This window comes from Brachionichthys hirsutus, chromosome 1 (genome assembly GCF_040956055.1).
Source record: "Brachionichthys hirsutus isolate HB-005 chromosome 1, CSIRO-AGI_Bhir_v1, whole genome shotgun sequence".
Lineage (NCBI taxonomy): Eukaryota > Metazoa > Chordata > Actinopteri > Lophiiformes > Brachionichthyidae > Brachionichthys > Brachionichthys hirsutus.
In genome coordinates this window covers 6,099,154-6,111,862 of record NC_090897.1, presented here as the reverse complement: position 1 = coordinate 6,111,862, position 12,709 = coordinate 6,099,154, and the positions used below count along the sequence as shown (strand labels likewise).

Here is a 12,709-nt window from a genome sequence, read left to right as displayed (position 1 = left end):
AATGTGGTGCCCACATCGACACCATTTGTTTTTACAAGTTTGTTTTAACGGGTCCACAGTGGTTTTCCCTTGAGGCATTCATACTGTAGGTACACTGTGAGAATGAGGAAGATACTTTAAGCATGCATTATGCCTACTGGGGACACTGTAGGCATATAGTGGGCAGACTCAGTCTGCCATCATGTGGGTATACAATGTTCACACTCTCTATACTGTGAGCTTACTGGGCATGCACAACTGCACTGCAAGGGACCCTGAACTTGCACTGTGGGTCACAAAAGTGTTTTATCTAACATAAAATTAGCAAAATCTCGCTAACAATTCTTAACTAAATCATCTAACTAATTTTCCCTGAACCATCCCCATGCTCTCACTCTTGTCACTGAGCTCTAACCTGGTCCTAATCAAAATGTAAGGCCACTTGAACTATTGAGTTCACACTGCTGATTTGTCCATTGGCAATATGAGCTATTGAAGGCCATGGCCTGATTGCAAATGGATTTCAGCTACGGATACTCACCACAGCAGGTTGAGAGTGGAGAAGGTATAATCTGCTGGGATAGAGAACACACAGAAAGAGCACAATACACAGCGCAAGGGCCATACCGTCATTCGCTCGTACGCTGGTCTATTCTTCATCACAGTTTGCCATGAAGCACATGTTGCTTTAGATTTGCATTATAGTCAAAAATGGCTTGCTGCCGCTTCTCTTAACAGGGAAATAGTGGAGTTGTACTCATGGGTCCTGCCCGAGCTCCATTCCCTGTCAGAGTGTCGCTGTCCTCCCAGTCACCCCAGAGTCCACCCTTTAATTGAGAGGTAGAGTAACACAGCTTCTTATGTTGAGTATATGTATTTAAACTTTTGAGTATTTTAATAATCCTTTCAGTTGATTATGTTACCCTTCACTATAAACAGGTACTGCATTCCCAGTGGGGTTGAGGACATCACCAATGACAGAGTGATAAGACTCAATGTGAATGGCCATCCGCTCAGCTATTTAAATGATCAGGACCTGGGCACCACGTGGATTTCTAAGATCAAGACTGCACAGGAAATGGAGGAAGGAGTCATAATTACCTTGGATTTGGCTAATGGGCAATACCAGGTATTTGATAATGGACACATACCACCAAGTTTACTCTACTGTACAGTAACGAGGATGATGAGCATCCATTCAGTACAAATTTGAATGAATGTATATATCTTTACTTGTTCATGCATTGTTTGCTACTTTACTGCTAAATTCTGTCTTAGAGCAGTGTACAGTTGGAATGCTACAATTCAAATATTGTTCTGTATCTATCCTGTTGCACCTGTATGTGCAATGGACAGTAATGTCCTCCTCTTTCTAAACACTGCGTGACAGACAGATGGGGTTGGGGGGTATTGCTGGATTCAGGCGTTGTTGAAAATGGTGCTGTCAAGAGGCTCATCCCTCTTCTCTCTGAAGTATGTATTTGAGTGTGGCCAGGATTTTGGGAGCTGTCCTGACGTGGTAGCTCTACTCAACTCCCCAGATAAAAGACATTTTCTGAAGTTTAGGGAATGTGTGTGGGTTAGCACAGCAGTGGTGGCTTAATGTGCTCCCTGCTGTGTAACCTAGTGTCCCAGCCCACACTGTAGTGGAGCAGATAACACTTAACACACAAGCAAGCACATGGTTTTTCGTTTGTGTGTGTGTCCATTTGGTTCAATACGTGTCTATGTGCTGTTTTGTAAACCCTTTTAATGTGATGTCATCTATACTGTATGTATACATAAATTAATTGTGAGCAAAATGTATTTTCTAATATTAAAAAATAATAATGTGATGTAAAACAATAGCAGGTATTAATATAATATATATTGCCTGTCGTTTTGGGCTGCATTACATGGTACAGGTGTATCTGCACTGCAAATCTGGTTCTACACAATATCTCTGACAACTTGCTCCCTTCTCCTGTCTAGGTATTCTATGTTATAGTTCAGTTTGTTGGCCTCTTGCCTGAGTCAGTGCTGATCCAAAGACGGATGGGTGGCCTGGAAGAACCAGAGAGTGGCTCTGCTTCTGATGAGCCCTGGCTGGACTGGCAGTACATGGCCAGAAATTGCAGTTTGTTTGAAATGCAGAATAATGGGCCCTTACTGACACCAGATTCTGTCAACTGTCTGAAGCTGCCCACGTAAGTCCCTTGTGTCAAACATGTGATCATTGCATTTGAAAATGTGGACAATGCCAAATTAAATTCCTCTCTTTGCTGTGTATTCTCAACTGACCATGGCCTCTCAGGTAGAGCACTTAATGCAGGAAATATTTGCAAGACTATATAGAGACATAAATTTGAACATATACCAAGATTCAAATGTGCAATTTCACATGCAAATGTTTGCACACGTGCAACACATGATGCGTTATAAGCAAACAAATATCCTGCACATAACTGTTCTACACATCTGGCATTCTCACAGTAACTTTCTTTATGACGCTAACCACTCATGGTGGTGCCTTGGCACATGACCGGCAACAGGCTCTGGATTGGTGCTAGATAGACAACTGGACTTGGAACACAATCTCACACATTAGAGCTTGGCATAGTTACTTATATCAAGGCCTTGGTTGGCACTAGATGGAACAGGCATGAACAGTTCACAGATCATCTAGTCATTGCTTATTTTTCACTTGACTGACAAATTAAATCACTTGCAACCTTTCCTGGCACAGTTACACATATTTGTTAAATTGGCATGAGAGCAATTGTACCTTGCATTGGCAACGTCACAACACTCTGACATTAGTGGTTGGTAATTACATCAAAAAGAGAACTGTCTTTGATCGGGCAAAATTTCTGGTGTTCTTTTCTCTCTCAATATTTATTTAAGCCCACAGGAGGCATTGCCTCCACTGAGCCCGTTGAAGTGTCTGGCAAGATAAACGCCGGCGTTCCACATTCCTTTCAGGTGTTTTCATGCCAGTCAGTTGGAGTACTGAACTGGGAGTGCTGTTAGTGATTCTTAAATGTTTTCGACATGCACAGATAACACCACAAACATTATGAGCCAGAACAACATTATTTAATGTACAAATTGATCTTTGGTTAACAACCCAGCTGTTTCTTTCAGTATCTTTACAATACAATGGCATACAGTATGTGTGGTTCTCCTGTTGTATTATAAACGCAACAGTTGCAGTTACACCTTATTGAATTCGAGTCTGTTTAACAAAACTACTGTGCCTTGTACTGAGTTGTCCTTTAATGGAAGTTTTCATTAAGTTCTTTGTGGATGTAGTTAAGGTTGGATCACTGAATATTGTCAGATCAGTTGGATATTAAACCAAACACAAGTTGGAAATGGGAGAATAACGGGACCACAGTTCATCAGGACGACTGTTATACATTATGATTTTATTTCTCATTGTATCCACTGAACTTTAGCTTCCTTCCAGGTATCAGTCACTCGATTCCAAGTGTGAACTGGAATCTTGCAAGCCAATGAGTTTTCGACAAAATGTTATAATAAATGTTTTACAACAATGGATGTTGAGAAAAAAAGGGCTTCAGCCTCCTGAACTGCTGCTACAAGGCTTTTAATGTGAAAATTATACAGATGGTATTGGTTTGTGAAGGCAGATTAAAAGCAGGACATTTTACAGATGAAAAATGAACTTTTTACTGACGCAGTGGAAACGTCTGTATCGTAAAACATACAACTTGTTTAACTAATCTGTTTCATGTATCTTGTTGACTATTGTGTACACTATCACTGATTTGTGTTCAGCAAGCTGTTGCTTGATCATCGTCGTATTGTTAGAAAATTCAGCCAACATGAACATATTTTGTTGAACTTTCTCTTTTTTCTGGGTTTCAGCGACACGCCCTACTTAGGAGGTAACATCACATTTAGCGTACTGACCCCAGAGCCTAACCTGAGACCTGGCTATAATGACTTCTACAACAGCCTTGCCCTGCAGAAGATGGTACGTGCCACCCAGGTCAGGATACACCTCAGAGGGCAGTATCACTCCGGTGCTGCTGGGGTGAACCAACAACACAGATATTATGCCATTAAAGAGATCACCGTCAGTGGCAGGTGAGGAACAAAAATATTTAATACAAAACTTAAAGTAGTTAAAAGGTTTGCCCTAATTTAACAAAGTCAATTTTACTCAACAAGCATAGATACACATTTTGACAAATGAACAGAGACTTGGGTTAAAAGGCATTTTGATGCCTTTTCCTTACATTCAAATGTCCCAGTAACATTTACTGAGCATCATGGTGGCATAACAAAATATAGGACCTTAAGGTGTGGCTTGATAATAAGCACTACAGAGAATATGAAAGGTGTGGCTTGGTGCCCCTGAAAACATCAGACCATGAGAAGAGTGACTTAATTAAGCTGTTGGCTGTGAAACCAGATGATACAAAACTGAAGCCTTGGTGTTCTCAGAAGTCAATGAAATGCAAAACAGGAGGGAACATGAAAGGCCCATCTCACCTCTCACTAGTAGCCATGGTGGAATTATCTGTCAGTGTGTATGTGAGGGTATGTGGATGAGTGCAGGAGTGCGGTTACCAGTAAATTTTGAATTTTCAGCTTTTTTTAATATTGTCCTTCAAGCCTGACAGTGATGGCAGACGGGACTAATCCACTGTGTCAAAAAGGGGTGGCCAAATGCATCTGGAGGAGAACTATTCAATCAGGCTACATAGAGAGAGAGAGTTAAGTTAGAACGAGAGAGAGGAAAGGATCAATCAACAATGAAGAAGAGCCCAACAAACTGATAGTGGAGAACAATCATGATGAAGATGGTGATGGAACATAAGAAGTAGTATTCATCTTTCAGCATAGAACACAGTTGTACCCCGTACCCCATACTCATTACTACTAGAGTTCACCTCATCCCAGATGGCAAGGGAAGACCCACAACAAGTCTCACTTTGTCCAGAAAGAAGTTCCCTTTCATCTCCAGTATTCTGACACAAAGTATGTTTAAGCATCAAAGGATAAGACTAGAATGTTTCATAATGGCCAACATGCTTAGTAACTAATTTTATAATGTAATTTTATTAGCTCAGGTCTCTGCTGCTAGAGTTCATGGATTTTATCAAATAAAGGCCCTATTTATAGAGATCCCCTATGAGAACCTCATTTTTCCAAAAGATTGTGGTGTCATGATTAAATCCGAAATTTGTGGTAAACATATCCTTAAATAATTGAATTGCTCACAAGCAATACAAATTTGAATTTCTACAACTCAATTATTGCCAAATATAACTTTAATATTGTGAAATATATTGATTAGCATATATAGATTATAGATAATCTAGACTTCTGGCATGAAAATTAACACAAGTGTCTTCAGATATTACCAAGTAATATCATATACCAATTACTGTCACCAATGTCACTACGGGAATTATTGTAAAAGAACAACCACGTTTTGCTCATTTACAGTCATTCCAGTCACATTTTAAACTGTATTTAACCAACGTAATTAACTGGAAGACACACTTGATCTTTTCAGCATTGATCTGTTAAAAATACGTGAGCATAGTTCAACACCTAGAAAAATATTTTGACACCGTCTGTTCAGTTCTGGCGGAGCTTTCTGGGAATAACTGAACACATCTCTTCATTAAACTGACAGAGTGTTTTGTGTGACTGTGGTAATTATAGGATTATGCAGGAGGCAATCATTTCTAACTCTTCTCTCTCTCTCTCCCTTCCCCTCCCTCTAAGCTGTTTTAATTAGTAGCTTGTTACAGTGAAGTAGGAGAAACTGAGATTTAGCGCTAATCAAATCTTATCGCTGCATTCGTCATCCTTCCTTGTCTTCCCCTTTCATTCTTATTCCAGCTGTCCATCTCTTCTTTCTTGATTCTTTATAAGGCATGTAAAATTGTATGTCTGCAATCATGTCCATTTGACATGATTGTCCAATGGAATATGGAATTCATACTACATTACTATAGGATATTTATATATCCTATAGTACGGTAATCATATAGTTAGCTAGATATTTAGATAACACATTCTGAAAAGGATCCCTTCCATACTTTAAAACAGTGACTCGGGAATTATTGCAGATTGCGAGTTCTTCTTAGCGAGGGTACTTTGATGACGATGGTAATGGTATTTAAACAATTAACAGTATCTTTTCATGTTACAATATAATACACCATGCTTTCCAGCATCAGTCCAAATATGTCCCACACATCTCTAGTCTCTAAGATTCACAAGGTAATGCACTTTTTCAGTCAGAATCACATGCAGACCCCACCCAGATACAGCAGGCTGCAATATGAAAACAGCTGGAATACATGGCCATGTGTGGAACTTTTGAAGGCAACATTCAGGCATTTACTCCCTCAAGAGAAGGAGAGAATTCTTAAATAACGATAACCCCCCCCCCCCCAAACTAATAGGGTTAGGGTCACGAGACGACAGATATGAGGTATTGAGATTAATTCCAGGTATCACATAATAATTAAATAAAATAAGAATAAGAAGACTCTCCAGTATGTCCACGTCAGTCCCTTCAGTGGTCTCTTTAGACCTGTTAGATCTGTATCACTGATACATTTAACTAAATACGGCCCAGTGAAGCACATGAAAGACAGGTGCCTTGCACACAGGATTTTGAGCTGAAAATAGTAACTTTGAGGAAGAAAGACCCTTTGTGATGCTGTTTGCTTTTCTTTTTGCCCGCAGTTGTTCCAATCATGTTGTTCTTCAACTATGTCTTGACCAGGTGTGAGTGTCATGGCCATGCTGATCACTGTGATACCGCTGTGACGCCCTACCACTGCCTGTGTCTACCTGAGAGCCACACAGAGGGAAACAATGTGAGTGACATCCTCAAAAACCTGTAAAAGCATTTACTAATGCTCCTCATTTTTAGAACACTTGAGTTTATATTGCCAGAAACCTGCCCTGGTGTTTCACATGTGTGTTGTGAACCTATTGTATTAGAGGTGCACAAATACGGCACACTGTTTTGCTTTCTAAGGTTATTTTATTCCCAGTTATTGATATTAGTATTAGATCCAAGTGTTGAGCAGCACACGGCTCACATCACATTCAAGCATATAAACACATACGCATGCACACTTAGCAGCGAGGAATCCCCTCTGGGGGAAATCTCTTCATAGTCTTAATTAAGCAGTTTCCTTCCTAACAGCATGGAGCGGCCTTCATTAATAAACTGTACACACGCAAATTTATTGCAATCTCTTTTCCATTAAGCAATTTTGTCCTCCTTCATTTTGCTTGGTTTCATTTTAGTGTTTTATTTCTCGCTTTCTGCTTCATCTCGTGTTAAGCACCAACCCTGACCAAGACCAACAAAGCCTCCAGTCGGTCAGCAGTGAAAAATTCAGTGTGCCTTCCCCCGCCCCCCACTTCCACCCACCCTCACTGCTGTACAGGACAGCCTGCATTATTCAATCCTTATATATCATTCATACACCTCTGTCTTTGTGTGTGTGCGTGTGTGTGCGCGCGCCCGCGCATGTGTTCCTGACAGGGACTACAGAGGACATCAATAGAGAAGTACAGCTGTCAACCAGCAGACGTTCAATTGCTTGTCTTGTTCACGCTCAACTCAAAAAAACAAACATCCTCCTACACACAACTTTATACTGCCGTTTTTCTCCAGAAGTTGAACTGCATGCTAAAATAAAAGTTATCACACTAAGCATTTCTAGACACACACATACCGGTACACAAACGCACATGTCATAATCCAGATGAATGTTGAGCGTCTCTGTCCATCTCCTATTCTCTTTTCTACGTGTCTGTTCCACCTCCATCCACATCTCTTTGTCAATCTCTCTTGTTCTCTCGTACTTTCTCTCCGGGGTCAGTTTAAATAATGTCTCAAATCGACTAGAACAATGACATTCCCTCACCATGCATCTGTAATCAGCTCTTTCTCTCTGTGTTTGTCTTTCGCTTCATTTCATTCTCCTCCCCCTCACACTTTATTGCTTCTCTTTCAGAGTATTTAATTCATTCCTGTTTGCTTAATTTTTTCCATTCCTTATTTTCGTCCTTTGTCCTCACTTTTACTATATATATACCGGTATATATTTTATGGCATGCCGTTCAGGAACTTATTATATATATATATCAAAAGTGCTGGAATATATGGACCGAACTATGAAAAGTCTGAGAATATGGACCGAACTCTGGAATATATATACGAAAAGTCTGAGAATATGGACCGAACTATGAAAAGTCTGAGAATATGGACCGAACTCTGGAATATATATACGAAAAGTCTGAGAATATGGACCGAACTATGAAAAGTCTGAGAATATGGACCGAACTCTGGAATATATATTTTGATATATATATTCAGACATTTTCATAAATATATTCAGACATTTTCATATATATATTCAGACATTTTCATAAATATATTCAGACATTTTCATATATATATTCAGACATTTTCATAAATATATTCAGACATTTTCATATATATATTCAGACATTTTCATAAATATATTCAGACTTTTTTCGGTGCACGGGAATATATATTTGAAAGCCGCGGTGTAGCGGTTAGGGCTCCGCACTCACACCCCTGTTGCCCCTGTTCGATTCCCGGTCGGGCAAACTAGTTTATGACTTTCAACGGAAACAAATCCACGGGCGCTTCTTTGAAATCCTCCACTTCGACAGGATATTTGTACTGTAAGACATGCTGCTGTCTGACTGTACGTGTACTCTAACATTCTATCTAATAAATACATTCTATCTAATAAATATATTCATCATCATCACGGCGCAGCTGCGATCTTGCGTCATCACTGAGCGAGTCAGCTCGAAATCTAGTGCCGGCAATTCTCAATGAGGAGATAATGAACGCCCTGAAACAGATCTGCGAGGGCTTTTTTGAAATGCTCCTCTTAGATATGATGTTTGATTGTACTTGTACTGTAATACATGCTATAAGTGTCCGTGATGGGGTCGAGGCTGCCTGCCCCGGAACATGCATAGCGCCGTTCTGGCTTTATACGGCACTTGACGGGTCGCGTGATGGGGTCGAGGCTGCCTGCCCCGGAACATGCATATCGCCGTGCATAAAGCCGTTCTGGCTTTATACGGCGGAACATGCATAGCGCCGTATAAAGCCAGAACGGCGCTATGCATGTTCCGGGGCAGGCAGCCTCGACCCCGTCACGTGACCTGTCAAGTGCCGTATCAGGTCAGAACAGTTTGGCCAGCGAGGGGGCGTGACGATCAGCTGTCGGCACGCCAGCCATCACGTGACTTGTCGCGCGTCAGACGGACACCCACAGCATGCATCACACTACAAATACAGTCAAACATCCTGTCTAAGAGGAGCGTTTCAAAAAAGCCCTTGCGGGTTTGTTTCAGGGCGTTCATTATCTCCGCATTGAGAATTGCCGGCACTAGATTTCGAGCTGACTCCATTTATGACACAAGATCGATCTGGCTGCCCGACCGGGAACCGAACGGGCGCGACTGGGGTGTGAGCGCGGAACCCCAACCACTACACCGCGGCTTTCAAATATATATTCCCGTGCACCGAAAAAAGTCTGAATATATTTATGAAAATGTCTGAATATATATATGAAAATGTCTGAATATATATATGAAAATGTCTGAATATATATATGAAAATGTCTGAATATATTTATGAAAATGTCTGAATATATATATGAAAATGTCTGAATATATATATGAAAATGTCTGAATATATTTATGAAAATGTCTGAATATATATATGAAAATGTCTGAATATATTTATGAAAATGTCTGAATATATATATGAAAATGTCTGAATATATTTATGAAAATGTCTGAATATATATATCAAAATATATATTCCAGAGTTCGGTCCATATTCTCAGACTTTTCGTATATATATTCCAGAGTTCGGTCCATATTCTCAGACTTTTCATAGTTCGGTCCATATTCTCAGACTTTTCGTATATATATTCCAGAGTTCGGTCCATATTCTCAGACTTTTCATAGTTCGGTCCATATATTCCAGCACTTTTGATATATATATATAATAAGTTCCTGAACGGCATGCCATAATATTTATATATATATATATATATATTCATTTATTTCATATATGAATACCTGAATAAATTTTAATAAAAGCAGAGTAATAATGGAAATTAAAATGCTAATCAAAATACAACACAAAATAACCAGTAAGTTGAGAACAGAATGCAATCTTTAGCTTTCTTTATGTAATTTAATAATGTACTGATGAACAGTGTATAAAGGAGTATGTGAAAATGTGGCTGTGTAGTATTTTTGTGTGATCATCCATGTATGTGCGCGTGTGCACTTTTCCCCAAACCTGTCCATGTCATCTTTCTGAGTGAATATGCAGAACCTTTCTTCTGTCTGTAATACTGGAGCATAAAAGGCTGTGGGGAATATTAGCGTTTAATATTGCATGCGTTCTGTTGACTTGGATCGGCCTAGGACCGTGACGGATGTTGTACTAATCTGCAGAATTTCCACAGTGACATTAAAGTGACAGAAATGCTCAGACATGTGTCAAGATGATCAACGGGGCTTTGGAAGACACACACTTAAACTCTCACGCACACATTTAAATATAAATGCACACAAATGCGCACACACTCTCTCCCACTTTCTCACTCGTTCTTTTCATTCTTTCTTATGTGCACTCTGTGTCAGACCTGATCTCTCATTCTGCCGCTCTGTCTCTATACGCTTCTCCTCGGCTGATGGATTCAGTCATGTCTGAAAGCTATATCATACTGTGTAATTTTACATCATGTCACACGCTGCGTTTTCTGTTGTTTTCTGGAGTCTTTGTCATTTGAAGGTTCAGAACAGCCTTTTTTGGAAATTTAAGATTGCCTGGTATTGTCACAGCATTAAAATTATATGATTCCTAAATGCACCCCCCGCCCTGATTTAAGGCAGCATGTACCAGTATGTGATTTAGTCTGTGCAGATATAACTACACATTAAAGCAATGTCTTCGGTCCTGTGGTGTGACAGCGAGGACACTTGCAGCACATAATGAGACCACACCTTCTGCATCGCGGACATCAAGAATCAGGACTGCCTTTGCAGGCAGTAAAGTATTTATGTCCCACTGATAGTTGCATCAGGCTGTGTGCAGCTGGAGGCTCATTTGAATGTGCCTCTTTTTTTTTACGTGACTCAAGCAGTGACAATTTCGATATGCTAGCTTTCGAATGTAGATGTCATTCCTCGTGTTTTTCTCTTTGACGTGTGCATGTCACATGCATATGTAACAGACACTGCATGTGTGTGTTTCTGTGTTTGCATCTGTGTGATGGATGTTGATGGCTGGTGACGTTAAGTAGCGTTGTCCAGGGCCTCTGTTGCTAAAGTTTGCCACAGCAGCAGATTTTCACCTACGCTGGGGTTAACTGGGTTAGCGTCAGGTACACACAACACCACCATGTACACACAAACATGCTCACACACTAGCGTCAGGGGCACGACCTTTGGAGTGAGAGCGTGAAATTGGTCATGGCCTTCAGGATAAGATGAGTTTCCCCAGTGGAATAGCGTATACAAACGCAGACACACACAGACGCTTGTGACAAGCCATGTGAATGTCCAGATATCCATTAGTATAGATTCCTCACTCAGCAGGTTTTGTCCAAACATTCATAAAATAAAATAAGCTGCAGCACAGACCACCAAATAGAGAGACACACACATGTTCTTTAATGGTTTGAGACACGCTTGTAAATATTTGTCAGGCTGCTCACAAGATATCGGAGATTGTTTTTCCAGTGCGAAATTACCGACTTTGTTCTCAAGTTCTCAATTTGCCCTGAGAACATGTTCTGAAATAAAAGTCATAACATATATTTTATTTATAGTCAGACTATGGGGATGTCCTGAGAGAGATGCCCTCATATCAGCAAAACAAATGGAATAGCTTTATTTCTAAGGTTCTTGTTAGCGAGAGTATATTCCCGCAGACGCTTTGCAGAAACACAGTTTAAACTATATACAATCAATCTATACTGTTTGCCTCCTTTTTGCAGATGATGGTGAGCCATCAAAACCTTTTATATGGAGAGGAGAATGCAGTTTTCTTTTAACTCCCAAACACTGGTCCCTCGACTAATTAGCAGGCTGAGAGAGGGAAGGTAACGCAATGTTGAATGAAAAGAAAAGAGATGGAAGAAAAAAAAAACTCTCCCTTTAATTTGGTATGGTAATATTTCCTGCTCACATATTCTCCATGGCTATGAGAACCAGCAGTTGGGGGGACGGTTGAGACAGAGGGAAACAACGTGAGGAAAGGAAGAGACGTTCAGAGATTTCAGAGAACACAGAAGAGAATGCGAGGGTGGGAAGAGGGAGGAGACGAAAGAAGAATGAGAAGGAGCGATGGGAGAGAACTTGCCACGTATCGCTCTTCACGTTATCCCCAACGGATGAGATGTAGAGTGAGATGTAGTGAGAGCTTTCGGTTCGGAACGTCAAAAGAAAAGCGCCTTTGCTGTGAGAAATGTTTTCGGGGACAGAGCCAGAGATAGGCAGGTAACCACAAAGACAGATGGTCAAAAGGGGGGAAGCAGCATGGACACAGAGAGGCAGGTAGCTACTGTAGCTTTGACATCCGACAGAACCCAAGCCAAACAACATGACAGACACAACAAACAGGAACATGCATGCATGCACTCTTGTGGAATTACATATCCCAAGACAGATG

The 12,709-nt window shown here is 40.4% G+C and overlaps 1 protein-coding gene across 1 annotated transcript in view; it reads left to right on the top strand.

Moving 5' to 3' along the window:
• Positions 1 to 1,042: 1,042 nt before the first annotated feature.
• The window catches only part of ush2a (Usher syndrome 2A (autosomal recessive, mild)), a 129,835-nt gene continuing 118,168 nt past the window's right edge, over positions 1,043 to 12,709 (top strand). The window contains exons 1-4 of the mRNA XM_068741852.1: positions 1,043 to 1,108; positions 1,951 to 2,165; positions 3,850 to 4,071; positions 6,737 to 6,830. Coding sequence (XP_068597953.1) covers positions 1,058 to 1,108; positions 1,951 to 2,165; positions 3,850 to 4,071; positions 6,737 to 6,830 — 582 coding nt within the window. The 5' untranslated portion in view covers positions 1,043 to 1,057. The remainder of the gene's footprint in view (positions 1,109 to 1,950; positions 2,166 to 3,849; positions 4,072 to 6,736; positions 6,831 to 12,709) is intronic.